This window comes from Neomonachus schauinslandi, chromosome 1 (assembly GCF_002201575.2).
Source record: "Neomonachus schauinslandi chromosome 1, ASM220157v2, whole genome shotgun sequence".
Lineage (NCBI taxonomy): Eukaryota > Metazoa > Chordata > Mammalia > Carnivora > Phocidae > Neomonachus > Neomonachus schauinslandi.
In genome coordinates, this window is record NC_058403.1 from 202,177,635 (window position 1) to 202,199,221 (window position 21,587).

A 21,587-nucleotide genomic window follows, 5' to 3' on the forward strand; every position below is an offset into this window, starting at 1 on the left:
AGCACAAACAACCCACCTTTTCCTTGAGAAATTGAAACTGAAAGCTTAAACTCTTTTCTGCCTGCAGATGGCCCATTCGAGAGCCTCCAGGTCAGAGGATTCTCTCCGACCTTGTCATTGGTCAGGACGGCCCTATGCTAATAAGGGGGTAGCCCCAGCCACTAGAAGGTTCCAGCATCCTAACTCCCGCCCAAGCTCACCACATCCAGGGGCAGATCTAGATGGCACCTACCTTTTACCATTACTGGCCTGTGCCCGCTGACAAATCAGAGTCAATGCTGCAAGATTGGAAGCTGAGGAGGCAGAACTGGCTGGTGGTCTTGGGGATCCTGTTGGTGCTGGGTCTGTGTGCGGGCCTGATTGTCTTCGCTGTCAGGGCCAACAGCAAAGCCTGCAAGGATGGCCTCCTAGCAGAGCAGGAGTGTCTCAATGTCACCCGTCTCCTGGAGCTCCAGCTAACCCAAACCCGGCAAGACTTACTAGGGACCATGGACCAGGCTGCCACCTGCAACCAGACTGTGGTAAGCGACTGCAGCTCCCGGAGAGGGCCCGGCGCTTGCGTGGCCCCCACAGGTCTAGATGGAGATGGACATAGAACTTGAAACTGTCCCTGGACCGCCACAATGGGAGTTGAGTTTCCCCGCTGGGGTTTGGGGGAACGCTAAACTTTCTCAGCAGTGCTGGTGTGGGGCAGGGCCTTTAAAATGCCCCCCAGAGCACCCAAATCCCCACTAGGATGTGGGAAGAATCTCCAACCTGTTATGGGAGAGCTAGAAGTTCCTCTCTGCCCCAGTCTTGGGCAGCAGAAATCCCATCTAGGTTTTGGGATGGGGACTTCACCATGTCCTAAAGAAGGGTGAGGCTCTTGATACATCCACTCCATCCCTGAGAGACTGTGAAACTTTCACATGGGTCCTGATATGGGGGACCTTGAAACTCCCACCGACATCTAACTTGGGCTCGGAAATCCCCGTGTTCTGAGTTTGTGGAAGGACCTCTAAATCTTGGGCAATAGCCCATGAGGTCTAAGAGTTTCTCCTAGGGTTTGGGCATGGGGAGCCTCCAAATTCCCACGTGGGGGGCCTCAAATCCCCTATTTTGAGGATCACATCCTTAGGTGCCCTGGGAGAGTGGGAGGTTGTGGCCATTCTTGGAGGTGGGAGACCGGGGTGCAGGGAGGTTTGGAGGGAAACCTGAAAGGGGTTTGGCCCCAGGCCCCTCTGACCATGGGGCCTGGGGAAGAGGTCCGGGGCCCAGGGCAGCAGCTACCCGGCTCCGCAGGCCAGAATGCCAGTCTCTGACCCTCCCCTCTGTCCCAGGTGAACCTGTCAGCTTCCCTGGAGATGGAGAAGGCCCAAGGTCAGGAGCAGCTCATCCAAAAAGAGGAGCTTCAGGGTAAGAAAGCACAAAGCTAGGGTTCCATGGAGGGGGATTCAGAGGGGTGGGTCAAGCATTGAAGGGGGGGTGTCCCAGGGTTGGGATCGCCGGGGAGTGGTCAGAATCCAGTGGAGGGTGGGAAGGGAGTACCCCAGGTTTCCAAGGTGGGGTGGCATGAGGCGGGGCTGGAGGCGGTGTCAGGTCCCGGGGTAGATCCTGGCGAAGGATGTGGCCGCTTGTCACGCCGTGTCCAGCCCCCCGTGCCACTGTGCTGACATGGCCCCCTGATTCTCTCCCGCCTTAGGAGAGATTGAGAAATTGAAGCAGAAGCTGCAAGACGCTTTGGAGGAGGTAGAGCGACTAAGGTCCGAGCCACAGCCCCTGACCATGCCCCTTTCACCCGTCCTACCCCAAGACCCAGGACTCCCTTTGCTTGGAAAATTCCCATTGCTCAGGGCGTAAAGTTTGAAGCCCAGCCTTGTCCCTCTGGTCACACAAGCCTTGAGTGGCCACTGCCCACTCTCCTCCCCACTGACTTGGTAGGGGAGGAGGGGAGATTCTGAGCGGCGACAAGGCCAGACCTGGTGCAGGCCCGGCAGCTGCCTCAGTTGTCCCCACATCTTCCCCAGAAAAGAGAAGGAGGCCTCAAGCACGGAAGGGGAAACCAGCTTTGGCAGCTCCTTGCAAGCACTCAGCCCCTTGATGGTCCCTGTGTACCTGCTCCTGGGCCTCATTGCTCTGCTGGCCTGAGGCCTGCCGGTAAGAGGGGGGTGGCCTGGGGTAGAAGAAAGCTGGGGACGCGAGGGAAGGAGGGAGCCCAGGATAGGCCAGGGTCTGGGGAGGTGGCCTGCCTACAGGGTAGCTGGCAGGGCACAGAGAAGGGTCTTGGGGAGGGAAAGAGGGCTCCCCGAGTGGGGAGCTGGCCTGGAGCAGGGCAGGGCCCCCTCCTGTCCCCTCCAGGCCACCCTTAGTCCCTCTTATGATGTCTCCTTAGCCCACAGCCTGGACTTTCCCCTTCAAGGCTTCCCTGACCAGACCAGTTTTGAGGGAGCCACATGGCAGCATGGTTAGGGGGAGGTGGGCGAGATAGCAGTGGGGTGGGGGACAAGAAGCAGTCTCAGGGATGGACCCCAGCAGGGGGCTTCCTCCTGCCCCGGGCTTCCTCCCCCCCCCCACCGACCCGGCCCCCCCCCAGAGCTGGGCAGGGCATAGGGTGGGGAGTACTTATTTCTTGGTTTCGTGGTTTCTGGAAGCTCACTGGCTTCTGAAGTCTTTGACCTCCAAAAAGTAGATGGCCCTTTTGGGGGCAAAGACCATACTCTGAAGTTCCTGGAGTGAGTGCCATTGTCACCCCCATGCATCCGGGGCCTGTCCTGCAGCTGAGGGTGGACACCCATTGACATCCACACCCAAGCTTCCCTGCTCCAGAATGTTCCCAGGAACCCTTAGGGTTTGGGCAGCTACCATCTCCCTGCCTCCCTGGCCCTCTTCACTGGGATCATCATACAGGACTCTACCCCCTCATCAGCACTCACCGTGGGCCGAGCATTCTACTCCTCTAGTCTCATCTCCCCTCCTGTCCTCACTGCATCTTCTCCTGATACCTGGTCCAATGGGGGGAAACCAGGCTGTGGTAGGGGGGCATCCTGTCCTAGCTCCCAATCCCATCCCCCAGACGATTCGGGGCTAGGATTCAAACCGGGATCTGCAGACACACATAGGCCGGGCCCTCGTCACAGTGTTCCTCCCCACCCCGGTCCGAACTCGTATTCCTCCTGCAGTACCCAGGTCTGGGAACCCCTCCTCCAGAGAGCCTCTCTGCTTCTTCAAAATCCAGAGCTGCTGTCTCGATAGACTCTTTGTCGACTTGCACGGATCCTCCCAGGCTCCATCAACCCTTCCCCCTCTGTTATCTCCCTTTCTCCAAGTCCTTCTGGAATCCTAACAATCGTCCAGGCCACTTCCTGCCATTGCACTGGAGCTGAGACCTTTGTGTCCGTCAGCACTGTTGACTCTTGCGCTGCGTTGGGCTCTGCCGTGGAGGCTGCCCTGGGTGCTGCAGGATCTTGAGCAACTTCCCTGGCCTCCACGCACTAGATGCCCATACTGTTACCCACCCCACCCCACCCCCACATTGTGACAATAAAAAAATGCCTTCAGACATTAGCAAGTCTCTCATGGTGGCGGGACAGATTCACTTCCTGTGAGAACCTCTGCTCTAGAGGCCGAGGTTCCGGTTTTCCTCACTTCCGTGTCGCCAGCTTGCAGGAGGCCCCAGGAGGAGTTCATTGGGTTGCTTTAGGATGACTGAGTCATTTTACCCCTCAGGAACAGCCCCCCCCCCCCCCCCCCCCCCGTCTCACAAATAGGGAAACTGAAATCCAGAAATGTTCCTGGACTTACTCGGGGCTTCTGAGCTGCTCAGGGAATTCTGATTCCCAGAAGCAAACCCTTCTCACGTGACCTCCTGGGTCCTCCCCCCAACCTGTTCCTGAAGCTGGAAAGGCAAATATTCCAGAGATGGGTTCTCATTGGAAAGGAATATGAGCTTTATTCAGGAGGCTGGCCACCTGGGGAGAAGGCCAACTCCAAGGTTTCTGCCTGACCCAGAGATTTTTCAAGGGGTTTAGGGCAGTTAATCAGTTAAGGGAGTGCAGTGGCCTGTGATAATTCTTAATTATGTGCAGTCTTAATGGTGCCAGCTACACACGTTATTATGGTGCTCACAGGTTGGCAAGGGATTCTGGGTCCTTGGTTCCCGGGGTGGTGCAGGAGAGCCTGGTGATGTGCAGAAGTGCTCTGTTCTTGCTAGGAAAGAATGCAAGATCTATAAATATACGAAAAAAGTTTAGTTAATCAGTCACTCTGGCTAAGGGTGCTGGCTAAAACTTAGTGCCTGCTAGACCGGTCAGAGGGGTTGAGGTGCCTTCACCTCCACCACCATCCTCAACTCCCACCCCCAACTCGGGCTACCAGAATGTCCCAAAACAGTGCTGCCCCTACCCTCCCCCCCCCCCCGGGGCCTGGACTGTGTTTCCATGGTGATGGGGGACAGGTTTGCCCAATATGATGGATTCAACCTGTTCAGTTTCTCCTCCCAAGCCCCCATACGTGGCTGAGTAGAAACTTCTCTCCTTCCTAAAAATGCCCCTGTAGGGGTCAAGGGCCGACCACCCCAAGATGGGCCGCTTTGGCATGAAGACTATATTGAGAAAAAAAAGGCAATCAAGGGGCACCTGGCTGTCTCAGTCTGTAGAGCATGAGACTCTTGATCTCAGGGTCATGAGTTCGAGCCCCACGTTGGACATAGAGCCTACTTAAAAAAATCAAATATTCTGGGGCGCCTGGGTGGCTCAGTCGTTAAGCGTCTGCCTTCAGCTCAGGTCATGATCCCAGGGTCCTGGGATCGAGCCCCGCATCGGGCTCCCTGCTCCGCGGGAGGCCTGCTTCTCCCTCTCCCCCTCCCTCTGCTTGTGTTCCCTCTCTCGCTGTGTTTCTCTCTGTCAAATAAATAAAATCTTAAAAAAAAAAAAAAAATCAAATATTCTGATTTTAAAAATACAGTAAGGGGTACCTGGGTGGCTCAATTGGTTAAACGGTTAAACGTCTGCCTTCGGCTCAGATCATGATCCTGAAGTCCTGGGATTGAGCCTGGGCTCCCTGCTCAGCAGGGAGTCTCCTTGTCCCTCTCCCTCTGCCCCTCCCCTCCACTCATGCTCTCTTCCTCAAACAAATAAATAAAATCTTTTAAAAAATTAAAAATAAAATAAATAAAATAAAATAATCAATCAAAACCCAGCAGATTCAGGAAGAACTCTTTCCTCCCTCACAACTGCCTAAAAAGAATGTAAACAGAGGACCTGCCCCAGGATGAGAGCTCTCACCAATAGATTACTACATCATATTGTGAACTTGATATGGTAGACAGGGAGAAACCCAGCAAGGCCTATTTGATCAAAATCTTCTGTGCCCCATTCTTTCTGAGTGGCTCAGCATATACTTGTTTACTGAACATTTACTCTTTTTCATCTTCCTATGAATTGTATTCCTTCCCTTTGAAGTCCCAGACCCCTACCCCCCTCCTCTCCTTAGTTTAGAATGACATATATACCTGATTTTGCCCGTCTTTGGAAGTTCCTTGTCTGTGTGGATTCCCCATACGTATGAAATTAAATTGTATTTTCTCCTGTTAATCTGTCTCATGTTAATTTGATCCTTAGTCCGGCTAGAAGGATCTAGAAGGGGGACAGAAAATTCTTACTCCCTAACACCCCTTTTCCCTCACTAGCTGTGACCCAGCGGAGGGTTGAGAAGTCAGGTCTGAGGGGTCCTGCAGGTCTGTGGGGTTCCAGCTCCAGCAGGAACCCGGTAGTGACCAGAGGCTGCTGTGTGACCCTGCCCTGTGACTTGGCCTCTCTGGGCTCTGGTTTCTTCCTGTGGAATGGGGGCAAGGGGAAGGGGAAGACACCACTCACATTTACTGCACGACTACTGTGTCCATGCGGTGGCAGTGGGAAAGAGGCTTTGCTTTTTAGGAGCTCCCCTAGTCTGATGGTGAAGGCAGCCAGGACTCAAACACATAAAAGGTAAAATTACAGAAGAACTCAAAGAGTTAGTCAGAAGGGGCCTGGAGTTAGTGGGGGAGGGAAAGGGTTCTGGAGGAGGAGATACATGAGTCAGGGGTAGGGGTGGGAAGAGCTTATAAGAAACTGTTAGCCGGGCAAAGACAAGAGGAAAGGGTGCTCAGGTAGAGCAAAGGGCCAACACAGAGGCCCTGGGATGCGAATGTGCTTGCCAGAAGAGGAGGTCAGAAGGGATTCAACAAGGAGAAAATAAAGACATAGGGGACTTGCAAGGTGAAAGGATTCTATTCAAAGCCCCCTCCTCAGCCAAGCTTACAGACAAAAACTCACAGGCGTCTGACTTGGCCCTGACTCTGTTTTTCCAGGTCATGGTGCCCCTTGTTCTCAGAAAACAGACCACCACAGGGCACCTGGGTGCCTCCATGGGTTAAGCGTCTGCCTTCAGCTCAGGTCACGATCCCGGGGTCCTGGGATCGAGCGCCACATCAGGCTCCTTGCTCAGCGGGGAGCCTGCTTCTCCCTCTGCCTGCCATTGCCCCCATTTGCGCTCTCTCTCTCTGATAAATAAATAAATAAAATCTTTGAAAAGAAAAACTAGGCCATCACGACAAAGCATATTCTTTTCTAGCGAGTCAGCAAACCACATCCCAGATGAGCCCCTGAAAGAGCCCTCCCCCCTGCAGAAACTTGTCACCTCCTGCTCTATGGGGCCAAGCAAGTGTCAACATCCTCCTCACACATCCTCCCCCAGGGGCGCAGCTGAGCCTGACATCTCTCTCCACGTCTGGCCCCTCTCCTCCCTTGGAAAGTGAATAAACTCTGTCCTGCTTGTGCTCCACTCTTCGCGCAATTCTTTGCCGCCAGGCTCACCGGCCACCCTAACATCATCTCAAAGCTTTCTTTGAACTTGCCCATCATCCTGAGCTTCCCACTACTTGCCCTATACTCTTTCTATCTCCCCAAAGACCCCTCTCCCTCTCCCCAGGTCTCCCCACTCAGACTTCAACTCTGCTGACCGACCTCCGCCTTTCCACCCACCCGCAGGTGATCCTCCCTTGGCTCCTCCACAGCCCCCCCTCCTTCCCCTCAAGACCCTTCAGCACCCCTTCCCCGCCTTCAGCCCTTGTCTGCACGTCCTCAGATCCTTCTCCCGCCCACACGCCCTCTGGCCACCCTTACCAACCTCCCAATGCTCCCAATTCCCTCTTGGCGAAGTGGCTGGAGCAGGGGGCATGGTTCGGCTTCACATTCCCTCCTGCACGCCAGATCTTTCTCTTATAAAATCTAAGCTTCGCTCTTTTTCAACCCATCCCTCCAGGTTCACTAAGGAATCTGAGTATCTAACCCTTCCCTCTGATTTGTCGTGGAGGGACCTATATGTTAATCTCTCCACCTGTACCATCCCAGAGGAAAGAAACAGAATTTGGCCCCAGGCTACTGAATGTGCTGATGATCTGAGCTGCAGACAGCCTGCACAACGAGCTCCCAGCAATGCGGCCGTCCCCTTGGCCGAGCCCACTTGGAATTAACCACCCCTCCTCTGGAGACAAGGTCAAACTCGACCACATGGTCCCCATCTTCTAGAAGGCGTGAAATGGGCAGCTTCTAAACAGGTCAATTAGGAAAGGTGAAGGGAGATCACCCAAAGATCAGATAAAAACCCTGCCCTTTTCCTCACTCGCCTCACTGAGACTCTTCTTTTTTTTTTAAAGATTTTATTTATTTGACAGAGAGAGACACAGCGAGAGAGGGAACACAAGCAGGCGGAGTGGGAGAGGGAGAAGCAGGCTCCTCGCTGAGCAGGGAGCCCGATGCGGGGCTCGATGCGGGGCTCGATCCCAGGACCCTGAGATCATGACCTGAGCCGAAGGCAGACACTTAACGACTGAGCCACCCGCGCGCCCCACTGAGACTCTTCAAAAACTCACCAACCTTGATCCTAACTCTCATGCAGGAAAATCGATCCTGGCTCTGCATTGTATCTCCCAGCCAGCCCCACACATTAGGGAAAAAAAAAAAACCTTCAAAAACTGGATAAAGCCCACAAAACCATCAATCCGAAGTACTAGACCCGGCCTTCAAGGTTTTTTAACAGCAGAGAGGAGGAAATCAAAGAGGAAAAGAGAAAAATATCAAAAAACGATCTCAGGCTTATCAGCTCCTGGCTACTGCCCTCACTGGAGCAATTCTAGAAAAGTCTTACCATGCTGGCTTGACCCAAACATTCAACAAACCCCCTCCAGGAGCTTGTTACGCTTGTAGTAAGCCTGGCCACTGGTCCAAACAGTGTCCCAATAAAAAAACAAAAACAAAAAAGGGCCACCCAAAACCTCTTGCCCCTCCTGTAAGCAGGTTGGCCGCTGGAAGAATGACGACCCCATCCTCAAAGTGGGGGGAGGGCATCTCCCAAAACCTGTCCTCAGGGCCCAAATAGGAGAGAGGATCAGCCATATCCCTGGTGGCTGATCTCTTGGGACTTCAGGATACGGAGTGACACACCCCAGGATCTCCCTGGATTTTCAGGACCCTCTCTTCCCTCCCCCATCTCTGTTGTTGGGGTTGATGGCGTTCTTTCTTCAGCTACCCAACTCTTGTCATGTGCCCTGGGAGATCAAATCTTTAGCCATCTCTTTCTTGTTCTGCCACGCTGTCCTCTCCCCCTGCCAGGACAAGACATTGTGACCAACCTAGGGACTCGCTTTCATCTCCACCCCGTACACCCCCAATCCCAATTCCTGGGACTCCTTACTGAACCTACACACCCTGCTCCCACTTCACTCTTTCCAGTTTTGACTCCAGGTCCCTCGTCCATATGGGACACCTCCAAACCAGTTAAGGCTACTCACCTCACCCCCATCACCATATACCTCAAGGATCCTACTTTTTTCCCTTCCAAACCCCAATATCCTCTCAAACCTGAGGCCTTAAGAGGCTTGCAGTCCCTCATTTCCAAATTCCTTTCCTCAAATGTATTAAAGCCTACTAACTCTCTACAATACTCCAATCCTTCCCGGCAAAAAGCCAGACGGTTCTTATAGATTAGTTCAGGATCTCAGAATTACCAATGAGGCAGTCCTCCCCAAGCCAGACACCCCTCTCTCTGCCATCCCACCCTCCACCATGCACTTCAGTGTCTTAGATCTTAAAGACTCATTTTTCACTATTCCCATCTCCCCAGAATCCCAAGACCTTTTCGCCTTAGCCCAACACAGTTAACTTGGACACCTCTCCCACGGGGTCTTAGGGATAGCCCCCACCTCTGTGGACCAGCTCTGGCATCAGATCTTTCCCACCTCTCCCTTCCAAATAGTACCCCTCTCCAACCTGTGGATGACCTCCTTTTCAGCCCTGCGGGGCCCACTTCTATTTCTGACACCATCACCATCCTCACCTTCCTAAACAACAAAGCTTATAGAGTCTCCCTCTCCAAAGCCCATCTTTTTTTTTTTTTTTTAAAGATTTTATTTATTTATTCATGAGAGACAGAGAGAGAGGCAGAGGGAGAAGCAGGCTCCCAAGGAGCAGGGAGCCCGATGCGGGACTCGATCCCAGGACGCTGGGATCATGACCTGAGCCGAAGGCAGACGCTCAACCATCTGAGCCACCCAGGCGCCCATCCAAAGCCCATCTTAACCAACAATCTGTCCCATACCTAGGATTTTTGCTTACACTGGGACAACTGACCATATGGCCCTGCACGGAGCCCAACTCTCAAACCTACTTCCTCTGTGGTTCACCCCCCACTTGGAAGGGGCACTGCGCCCTCGTGTACCTAGTTCCTGATCAGCACTTTCCCAACTCACCAGCCCTCACACCCCTAACACAGGGTGTAACAGGCACTCAAGTAGAAACCCAGTCTTTTTGTATCCCACCCCTGTAGAACTGAGCCAATGTCTATCCTCATCCTCCTTGGCATCCTTATGGGAATTGGGTTAGGCACGGGAGGAACAGCTCATCCTATCCATACGTGGGAACCCTCTCTTTCCTTGAGTCAAAAGTAGCCGATTTGGCTTCCACACCCTAAGCAACACAGAGACAGTCTGATTCCCTGGGAGGAGCAGTTCTTCAAAATCCTCTGGTTTTAGACCCATTGACTGCTAATGAGGGGGTTACTCGTACCTTATTGTGGAAGAATGCTGCTTCTATGTAAATGAGTCAGGTCAGGTCTTGGACAGCCCTGAGAAAATTATCAACTCAGCTAGGGAAATTGAGGAACAATATAAAAACTGGGGGGGGGGGGGGCTGATTGGTTCTTCTGGAAACTAGATATCTGGTCTTGGTTCTCATGGCTCATTCCATTCCTGGGACCTTTGGTGGTTATCGGATTAGCCCTTATTTGGGGGTCCATGTATTTTAAAATATCGAATCTCCTTCATCCCGGACAGAATCTCAACCCTTGGTAGCTCTCTGAGGTCTCAGCAAACTCATGCTCAGGCCCCCTTGCCCTGCAAGCAAGATGCCACCAACATCCCCCTCACTCTCATCCCTCCTGCCTCTGGGTGCGGACAGCTCTGTGACCCTGCTCAGTGGGAAGTAGTTACAGAAGGATGACCTTCTCCCATTTTCCCAAATCAAGAATAATTTCAAATAAAGAGAGGAGGGAACGAAAGGGTTCTATTCAAAGCCCCCTCCCCAGCCTAGCTTACAGACAAAATTCACAGGTGTCTGTACTTGGCCCTGACTCTTTGTTTTTTCCAGATCACGGTGCCCCTCATTCCCCAAAAATAGACCACCACGACAAAACATATTCTTCTCTAGCGAGACTGCAACCCACATCCCAGATGAGCCCAAACAGAGCCCTCCCCCCCACCCCATCCCCCAGAAACTTGTCACCTCCTGCTCTACAGGGCCAAGTGTCGACCCCCTCCTCACACACCCTCCCCCGTGGGCACAGCTGCAACCCTCCCACATCCTTAAAACCCCTTAAAAGGCCCAGCCTGACAGAAACTCAGGGCGACATCTCTCTTGATGTCTGGCCCCCCTCCCCCCTTGGAGAGTGATTAAACTCTGTCCTGCTTGTTGCTCTACTCTTTGCGGCCAGCCCGGAGTCACCCTAACGCAAGGGAAAGAGGAGGGGGAAGGATGAGGAGAGGGACACAGAGGGGAAGGAGAAGAAAAGGGGAGACACGGGGAGAAGGAAGAGGTGGAAGAAGGGGAAAAGGAAATGGAGGAGGGCCCTGAGGAGATGAAAAGAAGAGGAGGAGGAGGAGGAAGGGAAGGTGGAGGAGGAGGGAGAGGACGAGAGGACGAGAGGAGGAAGAGGAGGGGGAGGAGGGGGAGATTCGCTTCTGAGAGGAAGGGACATCGCTAGTCGTAGACCGACCTGGTTCTGATTCGCGATGTAAGTTCGCCCCCTGGCGGCCTCGTGGAGACCGGGCAGGGAGATGGGACCGCTCCTCTCGGGGCGTCTGCCCCCTGACCCTCTCAGCCAGTCACAGAAAGCCTGGCAGCCTGAATCAGGCCGACCTCAGTCGGTCGGGTAGCCTCCCGTCTTTTAGCCTCAGTTTTTCCATGAACAGAATGGGGAGCCTTGCCGAGTACCCCCAGTGCAGATGGGTACTTTGGGAGGATGTGCTCACATGGTTCCCACTCGGTCCTGTGTGGCAGGAGCTAGGGCCATCCCCCCTTCACAGTGGGGGAGACTCTGAGGCTCGGAGGACAGCACACGGGGTGCAGAGGCAGGACCGGGACCCAGGACCCCCAATCCTGTCCTGGGCTCCGGTAGCCTAGGCTGGCCCCTGGCCAGGGTCCAGCCCCTCCCAACGGACTCGGGAAGCCACGGCCGGGAGGGGCGGAACCGTGGGTGTCCCTGGCGCCCCAAGGTGCCAATTAAATGCTCGTGGCTGTCTGGGGCCAGAGCTGTGGACAGCGGCATGGCCGAGCTGGGGCCAGAGCCGGGCCGCGCGTGGAGGGTGCTGGCCCTGTGCGGGGCCGCCGTGTTCCTGGCGGCCGCGGCAGCCGGGGCGGCCCTGCTAGCCTGGAATCTGGCCTCCTCGACCTCCCGGGGACCTCGCTGCCCACAGCCAGGGGCCAACGCCACGGCGCCCCCCGTGGACCTGGCGCCTGAGCTCGAGGAACTGCGGCGACGGCTGGCAGAGGCGACCGAGCACGAGGAGGCTCTGGTCAGACAGCTGGACCAGGCCATCCGAGTCGGTCGGGAGCTGGAGGAGGCACTGAGGGCCTGTCAGGGCCGCCAGGTAGGTGGTCAGGGTGGTGGGCTGGGGAATCCAGAATTGGGAGAGGACATGCACACACATCCCCACGGTGGCCCACCTGTGCACTGGTTTCCCTAATTCTTTAACTGAGGGGAGCAAATGAGACTAGCACCATAGTCCCTTCCATGCAGATGGGTACTTTGGGAGTCCCTAGCTCCCCCTGGAGTCTACCTTCTGATGAAGAAGGCCCCCACGGTTCTCTCCTATCTGCCTAATAGCTGGTGAGGGCTAGGGAAGCCCCAAGCCCCTGAGCCCAGCTGGGGAGCCCCTGTGCTAGCCCTCCCCCTGGGTGCCCACTCAACCTCCCCCAGCCAGCTCCAGCAGCCCTATTTCGAGAGAGGGACATTCATGTCACCTGTAATTAGGAAGCTAAAGTTGGCCTCTTGGGGGAGGTACTGGCCAGGTCCTCACTTTTCCTCTGGCCACCCCTTCAAACTCTTTCTTAACCCTTCCCAGCCCTGGGCCTTGCAAAACAACCATCCTCAAAGTCCCAATCTTCCATTTACTAACTATTCTGTATCTCTGTGCCGAAGCCCAGCAGGGGTTGAGCGGTGTGTGAATTTTAGAAATCAAAACAGACCTCTACCCTTTACCTGCCTGCCTAAGAGAAGGGCCTGAGGCCACTGAGTTAAGAGCAGCCTGTTCTGGGTTCAAATTCTGACTCCACCACTCAGTGGGAGATGTTCTGAGGAAGCCAGGCCAGTTGTTTTGAAGAATGTCACCCGTAGCTGAGGGAGCGTACTCCAGAAACCCAATCATTGTCAACCACCAAATTGGCCTGTATTGGTTTAAAACCCTAGGCGGTGAGTCTAGAAGAAGCTGGAATTGGAACCGGAGTCTGACCGCAGAGCTAAACCGTTTCCACATCCGGTGGCTTGGGGTGGGGGCCGGTAGACCTGGACAGAGCAGCGGTCACCGCTCGGTGCGGCAGGCCACTTCTGTGTTTTCTAACCACAGGACTCCCAAAGGACATTCCAAATAAAGCTCAGGGAACGCGGTGACCAGTGTCTGTTCAGTCTGCCCCAGAAAAAGGGGAGACTTCACTTCTTGTCTCCCCGCCCCCTCCCACCCCCCTACCCTCCTCACTTCCCCTCCACTACTCAGAGCCGGCTTCAGACCCAACTGATGACCCTGAAGACTGAGATTGAAGAGGCCAAGGCACAGGGGACCCAGATGGGGGCTGAGAACGGGGCGCTCACAGGTGTGTTGGGGCGCAAGGCGTGGCCAGGGATAGGGGTGGGAAGAGCCTAAAAGGTTCCTGGTTACGCAAATGGCAAGCACGGGTGCAAACGTAAAGAACACGCAAATAAACGCGAAAAGTTATGAAAGAAATGCACATAACACTCAGAGGCCACGCAAATGTCACAAAAACAACGCAAATACAACAAAATATGCAAACGCCACGTACACGACTCCCGAAAGCTATACAAACCTATTAAAAGCTCTGCAAATGACACGTAAAGGTCATGCAAACAGCACACAAATTTAATTCAAATAAAGCAAAGCTGCAAATAGTATGCAGACTGTAAACTCGAACGCCTGCATTAGCGGGGAGGGAGAGAGATCTCGGAGCTGACCCCGCTCCCTGCGCCCGCAGAAGCCCTGGCGCGCTGGGAGGCGGCGGCCATGAAGTCTGCGCGGAGGTTGGACGAGGCACAGCAGCGCGCACGCGCGGCCGAGGCCGAAGCCGAAGCTTGCGCAGCCAGGGAGGCGGTGCTGCGCGAACGCGCGTGAGTGAGGGGCGGGGCCCGGGGCGGTGGACGGGCGCGGTGCGTGGCCAATAGCTGCGCAAGACTTCGTTCTTTCGGCCAATCATCACGTGGAGGGGGAAGAAGGGGGAAGGGTCCCTGGGGATGAAGAAGGGGTGTGGCCATGTGGGCGGGGCCTTGGAGAGAGACGTGATGGGAGAGTCGAAGAGGGGATCCTAGAGTTGGAACCTAGGGGTGGTGAAGGATGTAGTCTCTCTGGAGGTGAGAATCTCCACGTTGGGGCCGGCACTCTGGAGGCATTTGTCCCTGGGGTCGGGCTTACATGGAGGGCCTTTGGGAAGGGCGAGGATAGGAAGAAAATGATGTAAGGAAAAGGTATTGAGAGGACGGGAGCGAGGAGGTGGAGCTCCTGGAAAAGGAGCTGGGAGTCCCTGGGGAGGAGTCCCAGGAATGGCTGGGGGTGGAGAAAGGATAGGGAATCCTGGGGAGTGGGGTTCTCAGGAAAGATGGAAGAGTACTGGGGGGAGGGGGACAGGGGTCCAGGTGCTGATGGGCTTCTCCCCACTTCTGTCAGTAAAGCCCTGGAAGCCGAGATGGGCCCCCAGCGCAGAGTGCCGCAACCCCGATCCCGCTCCGTGTCCCGACCCCGACCCAGCCCCCGTTCGCGCTCTCGCCCAGGACCCTCTGGGGGCTGCCGGAGGCCGGCGCGGCGCGCACGAGGGTGAGTCAGACCCCAGGAGGATGAGGGCTCTGAGGCCAGGAGGGCACACACTGTGGCTGGAACATGTATAGAGGTGCCCACGCTGGATGAGATGCTCCGTCGACACCCATCAACGCTCAGCTTTAGACCCAAGAACCACTCTGAACGGAAACTACAGGAAGGAGACTCGACCCTCTCTCCCCAACAATCTAGTGCTTATTTCACAGATGGGGAAACTGAGGCCCATTTGATAACACAATGAGATAGTGTTTGGGGACTTAAGTCCCTTCTAATGACAGTGTTGCTTCTTCCCACAGACATGAAGACTTAGGGTCCAGCCCTAGCTCAAGAGTGACCTGGAAGGGTCAATTCTCCTCTCTGGGCCCCAGTTTACCTTGTCTGTAAATTGAGTGGAATCATGTTTAGTGAGCCAGCCTATCAACTGACTGAGATGTCACAGTGGGAAAACTACAGACCCCTCTTCCTATGAGGAGGGTATGAAACTCCCAAATGGAATTTTAGCAAAAGGAATTAAGCAACACATTTCTTAAATACATCACAACAAAGGGGACTTATGCCTGAGATGCAGGGATGGTTCAATATTCACAAATCTGCTAATAAAATTCACCATACTAATGGATCAAATGACAAAAGTTCTGAAAAGGCCATCAAAATGAGTGCCAAAGTGAGGATAACCACTGTCAAGTATTTAATGTTGTTCTGGAGGTACTAGCCAATGCACTTAGACAAGGAAAAGAAAGAAGAGGTATGAATATTAGAAAAGCAGTAGGGAATTTATAGTTTGAATCATATGTAAGCACTGTTTATATAGGTAAACAATAATAGAAATATCAACAATTTCATATGGCTCAATTTCACATTCATTTTGTCTTTTACTTTACATTTGACATAACTTCAGACTTATAGGAAAGTTGGAAGATTAGTACAAAGAATTCCTGGGCACTCTTCCCCCAGATTCCACAAATGTTACCACCTTTGCTTTATTCTCTCTCTCTCTCTCTCTCTGAACTTTTATGAAAATTTGCAGAAATGATGTCTTGTTACCCATAACACCTGAGTATGCATTTCCTATAAAAACAAGGACATTCTCCCACATAATCACAGTAAATTACGAACATCAGAAAGTGAACATTGATTGATAAAACACTATTATCTAATCTACAGACTTTAATCAGACTTTGCCAACTGTTCTAATAATGTCTTTTATAACAAAAGAATATCCTGGCTCACACATTGTATTTGTCAAGTCTTTCATCTCTTTTAATCTGGAACATTTCTCAGTCTGACTTTGCCTTTCGTAACAATGGCATTTTTTTAGAGGCCTGAGGCAATCATTTTTTGGAGTTCAAGTCTGGGTTTGTGTGTTATTTCTGTAAGATTAGTTTCAGGTTGGCATTTTGGGCAGGAAAGCCTCAGAAGCAATTCAACCTAATATTATTATCTCCTGGCAGTATGATTTTATATATAGAAAACCCAAGAGAATTAACCGAAACTTTCCTAGATTTATTTCACATAGGTATTTATACCCAGGAATAAATTAATTTCCTTATTACATAAAGAGCTCTTATAAATTAATTTTTCAAAAACAGCTCAGTAGAAAAAATGGGCAAAGAATATAGACAGTCAATTAATAGAAATGTAAGGGGAAAAAAGTGCCCAACCTCACGCCTCAAAAAGAAATGCAAATTGAAACAATGTGGTACCACTTTGTGCCCGTGAGTCTGGCAAAGATAAAAACAAACAAACAAACAAATCACAAAGTACCCTATGCTGGCACTGCTGTGGAGAAACAAATAATCCCACAGGGTGCTGGTGAGACTGCTCATTGGTACAACCACTTGGAAGGGCAATTTTCTAGAACCTCTCAAAATTGAAAGTGCATGTATCCTTTGATCCATCAATTCCCCTTCTAGAAATTTTTCTATAACCATATTTACATGTGTACAAAATGATGGACCAGGGACTCCTGGCTGGCTCAGTCCGTAGAGCATGCAACTCTTGATCTGAAGGTGGCAAGTTCAAGATCCACGTGGGGGGCAGAGCCCACTTAAAACTAAATAAATAGGGGCATGTGGGTGGCTCAGTCAGTTAAGAGTCAAACTCTTGGTTTCAACTGAGGTCATGATCTCAGTGTCATGAGATTGAGCCCTGTGTGGAGCTCTGCACTCAGCACAGAGTCTGCTTGTGCCTCTCTGCTCCTCCCCCTGCTCTCTCTCTAAAATAAATAAATAAAATTGTAAAAAAAAAAAAAAAGATGGGGTGCCTGGGTGGCTCAGTTGGTTAAGCATCTGCTTTCACCTCAGGTCATGATCTCAGGGTCCTGGGATCAAGCCTTGCATTGGGCTCCCTGCTCAGTGGGGAGCCTGCTTCTCCCTCTCCCTCTGCTGCTCCCCCTGCTTGTGCTTTCTCTTGCTCTCTGTCAAATAAATAAATAAAATCTTAAAAAATAAAAAAAAGAAACAAAACAAAATAATGGACCAAATGCAATGCAGAACCCTGGGTTGGATCCTGGAACAGAAAAACACTTAGTGAGAAGATCACATAAAGTCCAGAGTATAATTAATTTCATGTACTACGGTTAGTTTCTTAGTTTTGACAAGTGAGCCACAGTGTAAAAGAGCTTAACCATGGAAGAAGTTGGAGGAGGGCTATTCAGGGACTCTGGACTATCTCTGCAACTTTTCTGTAAATCTACAATTATTCCAAAATAAAAAGTTTACTTCTAAAAGAGAAGCAAAGGGTAAGGGGAGGGGAGAGAATGAGGACATTTATTATCACATCTTGGTAATTACAAAAAAATTGGAAACCACCTCAATGTCCTCCACTTGGGGACTGTTTCAGTGAGTGTCCATCTGTCCCTACGGTGGAAATTCCCATACGACTGTTAAAGGGGCCAAAGCAAATTCCTCTGAGAACATTAATGTAAAAAGCAGGAAAGTGATAATTTGTGTGCATTTTCCAAAATGCAGGGATGGAAGAGACTTTTACCCAAATGTCTCTGAAGGAAACACTGGTCACAGCTGTGGCCTCTAGGGCAAGAACTAGGGGGCTGAGAGTGGGGGGGGGGGGGCGTTTCATGTTTGTATACCTTTTTGTAAAGTTTGCATTTAAAATCATGCACATGGGGGCGCCTGGGTGGCTCAGTCGTTAAGTGTCTGCCTTCAGCTCAGGTCATGATCCCAGCGTCCTGGGATCAAGCCCCGCATCGGGCTCCCTGCTCCGCGGGAAGCCTGCTTCTGCCTCTCCCTCTCCCTCTGCTTGTGTTCCTTCTCTCTCTGTCTCTCTGTCAAATAAATAAAAATTAAAAAATCTTTTAAAAAAATAAAATAAAATCATGCACATGTATTACCTTTAATTAAAATTTGTTTCTAAAAACTCCTAAGAAGCTGGTATTTGAGGGGGTGGAAACCCTTGGAACTCTCTCCCCCACCTCATCCAGTCCTGTTCATCATCCCCACTACCACCCCCGGGCTTGGAGGTACCAGATCAGGGCCTTTACCTGGGAGGACCTGAAGGGGGAACTGGAAGGCCAACTCCCAAGGAGGAAGTGAGGCTGAGGGGAGGAAGGTCTAACCGCTTAGTTCTGCTGACAGCCACCAGGGGTCGCCCCAACTTGCCCACCCCGTTGCCTCCGGCTAAGCGCTCACTCAGAGCTGGAGAGGTAAAGGGTGCGTCCGGAACCTCCCCCCACCCCCACCCCCAACTGTGGCATCAATCCAGAAGTGGGCAGGAAGTGGCTTCTCCTTCTGGAGTAAGCCAGAGCTGGAGACCAGGAGACTGACCTTGCTTTGTCTGACTTAAGACCCCTTCCCTGTGCGGCTGTGGGATCTAAGGGTACAAGGGCTGGGCTCAGGGTTGTAAATGGAACCTAAAACATATCATTATTATCCATGTACTCTGGTGGCTTCATCTTGGCCACACCACTGGACCCCTGAAAATCAGTTTCGGGGTTGGAGGGAAATAGGGAGCCAAGGCAGGTGTGTGAGCAGGAAGGGCACAGTTAGATCTAGTGTCAGAAAGAATTGGGAAGAAAGAGAGGGCACAGACTGAGGGCTTTGATCCCCCAGGGAGACCATTGGACAGGTAGTAGGTGAGGATTGAGAGTGACCTACGGAGAACAAGCCCAGGCGCCCCACCCCCTCACCCCCCACCCTCCCCAGCCTCCCGTTTGCTCTGAGGCTCCCTCAGCTGCCCAGGGAAGTAAATAGCACTCCTTGGTGGGACTGCCTCTTGGACCCCACCTGCTCCCACCTCACAGGGCCAGCCTTTGGCCTGCCCTTATTCTGTTCTGCCTCCCACTCTCTATTACTCAAAGTCTCATCTCTCTTCATCTGTCTCCACCCCTATCCCCAGCATACCCTCCTAGGTCCCTACCCTGGTTTCCCCTATCCTTGTCACCCTGGAGCCCCCATCCCATGGCTGCGGTGACAGTAGGAGGGACAGAAATGGGAAGTGTGGTGCAGCTGTAGACAGAGAGCACCTGGGACAGCGGCAGCCTGACCCTGCCAGGGCCCCCTATCCCAAGTAAGAAAGTGGTTTGCCTTTTAACAGGCAGTATCACGGAGGCCCAGAGAGGACAGACTGTTCCTCTCCAATAGGCTCTCTTTGCTTCCTCTGTCACCTCCCAAAACTCAAAACATAATTGCATTTTAATTTAACCTAAGTGGAGGGTTTTTTGGACTTCACTGAAATTTTTCTTCACCAGAAATATTACTTCCTTAAGGACCTTCCTAAAGTTCTGTGAGAGTTGTTTTTTGTTTGTTTGTTTTCTTTTTAAGATTTTATTTATTTGGGGCGCCTGGGTGGCTCAGTCGGTTAAGCAGCTGCCTTCAGCTCAGGTCATGATCCTGAGCTTCACTTTGGGCTCCCTGCTCAGCAGGGAGTCTGCTTCTCCCTCTCCCTCGACCCCTCCCTCCCTGCCCTGATTGTGCTCTCTTTCTCTCGCTCACTCAAATGGATAAATAAAATCTTTAAAAATAAAAAAAAAAGTTTAAAGATTTTATTTATTTATTTTAGATAGAGAGCACAAATGGGCGGGAAGGGGGGGCGGGCAGGGAGGAGGAGCAGAGGGAGAGGTAGGCTCTCTGCTCAGCAGGGAGCCCAAAGCAACGCAAGGCTCAATCCCAGGACCCTGAGATCATGACCTGAGCCAAAAGCTTAAGTGGACTGAGGCACCCAGGTGCCCCTCTGTGAGAGTTTTAAAAATCTTGTGTCTCCTTGAGAATTTCAGTGTCAGTTTTAGGTAGTGACACAAAGTTGACTTTCTCATAACACTTTCCACTTTCTCATAACACAAAACCAAATTGATTGTTTTTAATTTAGAAGACAAACAAACAAAAGTTTAAAATCAAAGCCTGATTTTGTGATGACCCTCCAAGGGAATTCAGAGGGGTTCATGTGCAAAATTTCCTGTGACCATGATAAATTGTTTTCAGGAAAAAACCAAATGCTCACATCAGGACCAATGCATTTGACCTCATGCGAATCCAAAGACTTGTCATTCGCTTCCTCCCTTGGGGATTTTCTGGCCAGGGACACAGGCAAAATGTGTTCAGAAAGTCTGTTTTTAGAGATTTTAGACACTGCTGTCAGGACTGTCAATGGAAACCACCTCTGGGGGACAAATTGGTGACTAGCTGTCAAAATATAAGCTGTAACTGCTTTGAGACCCAACAGTTTCATTTGTGGGGATTTAATGTCAACTCTTATTTTGTTTCGTGAAACAAAAAATTTAGAAACAGTCTAAATGCCCATTGATAATTATTGTGGTAATGTATGTGGTGAAAACCTAAGCATCAGGCAAAAGGAATCAACAAATCTTAAAGACATAATGTTAAGCAAAAAGACAAAGTTTCATCATTACTTTTTCCATTTTAAAAAATCCAGCCAATAAACTATTCAAAAAAGAAACATTGCAAATCAAAGATAATGAGATCAAATTACCAAAAAGAGATAGAATGTTGTTTTTGAGCTTGATACAAACAACATTAGTGTGTATATTTAAAACTCTGCTTCTAGGGCACCTGGGTGGCTCAGTCCTTTAAGTGTCTGACTCTTGATTTCGGCTCAGGTCATGATCTCAGGGTCATGAGATTGAGCCCCACATGTAGAACCTGCTTAAGATTCTCTCTCTCCTTCTCCCTCTGCCCCTCCACCCTCTGACCCCTGCTCATGCAAATGAGCTCTGTCTCTCTCAAATTAATTAATTAAGTAGTTAATTAAAAAATAAGGGGCGGGCGCCTGGGTGGCTCAGTTGGTTAAGCGACTGCCTTCGGCTCAGGTCATGATCCCAGGGTCCTGGGATCGAGTCCCACATCGGGCTCCCGGCTCAGCGGGAAGCCTGCTTCTCCCTCTCCCACTCCCCCTGCTTGTGTTCCTGCTCTCGCTGTCTCTGTCTCTGTCAAATAAATAAATAAAATCTTTAAAAAAAAAAAATAAAATAAATAAAATAAGGGGCACCTGGGTGGCCCAGTCATTTAAGCTTCTGCCTTCCACTCAGGTCATGAATCTGAGGTCCTGGGATTGAGCCCCACGTTGGGCTCCCTGCTCAGCAGGGATTCTGCTTCTCCCTCTGCCCCTTCTCCCACTCCTTCTCACTCTCTCTCTCTCACTCTCTCTCTCTGAAATAAATAAAATCTTTAAAAATTTTAATTAAAAATAAAAAAATAGGGGCACCCAGGCGGCTCAGTCAGTTGAGCATCTGCCTTCAGCTCAGGCCATGAGCTCACACATTGGGCTCCCTACTCAGCAGGGAGTCCCTCCCTCTGTGTGCTCTCGCTCTCAAATAAATAAATAAATAAATCTCTTAAAAATAAATAATAAAAAAATTAAACTGTTTCTTACACTGTGACAATTACTCAAAATTGTACTATCAGATCTAGAGTGGCTTTTTAATTTTCTGGGAATTTATGGTTGCCTTTCTTTTTCCTTGACAACAGATGTCATGTTCATATATGCATATATGCAACACTTTCAATATATC

At 51.4% G+C, this 21,587-nt stretch overlaps 2 protein-coding genes across 4 annotated transcripts; both read left to right on the forward strand.

The window, feature by feature from the left end:
* Nucleotides 1–205: 205 nt before the first annotated feature.
* Nucleotides 206–3,540, forward strand: BST2 (bone marrow stromal cell antigen 2). Its single transcript, XM_021683133.1, has 5 exons — nt 206–521; nt 1,320–1,395; nt 1,682–1,742; nt 2,007–2,136; nt 3,159–3,540. The coding sequence occupies exons 1-4, from the start codon at nt 222–224 to the stop codon at nt 2,125–2,127; spliced, it is 558 nt and encodes a 185-aa protein (XP_021538808.1). The 5' UTR covers nt 206–221; the 3' UTR covers nt 2,128–2,136; nt 3,159–3,540.
* An 8,293-nt stretch (nt 3,541–11,833) lies between these two features.
* Nucleotides 11,834–14,683, forward strand: CCDC194 (coiled-coil domain containing 194). 3 transcript variants are annotated; one of them, XM_044917513.1, is made up of 4 exons: nt 11,834–12,157; nt 13,280–13,376; nt 13,773–13,905; nt 14,459–14,683. In XM_044917513.1, the coding sequence occupies exons 1-4, from the start codon at nt 11,834–11,836 to the stop codon at nt 14,607–14,609; spliced, it is 705 nt and encodes a 234-aa protein (XP_044773448.1). In that variant the 3' UTR covers nt 14,610–14,683. The 3 variants fall into 3 exon arrangements, 1 of the variants encoding a protein (XP_044773448.1); XR_006540481.1 differs by lacking the exons at nt 11,834–12,157; nt 13,280–13,376; nt 13,773–13,905 and adding an exon at nt 14,080–14,145 and having other exon boundaries at nt 14,464–14,497; XR_006540482.1 differs by lacking the exons at nt 11,834–12,157; nt 13,280–13,376; nt 13,773–13,905 and adding an exon at nt 14,095–14,145 and having other exon boundaries at nt 14,459–14,507.
* The last annotated feature ends 6,904 nt before the right edge of the window (nt 14,684–21,587 follow it).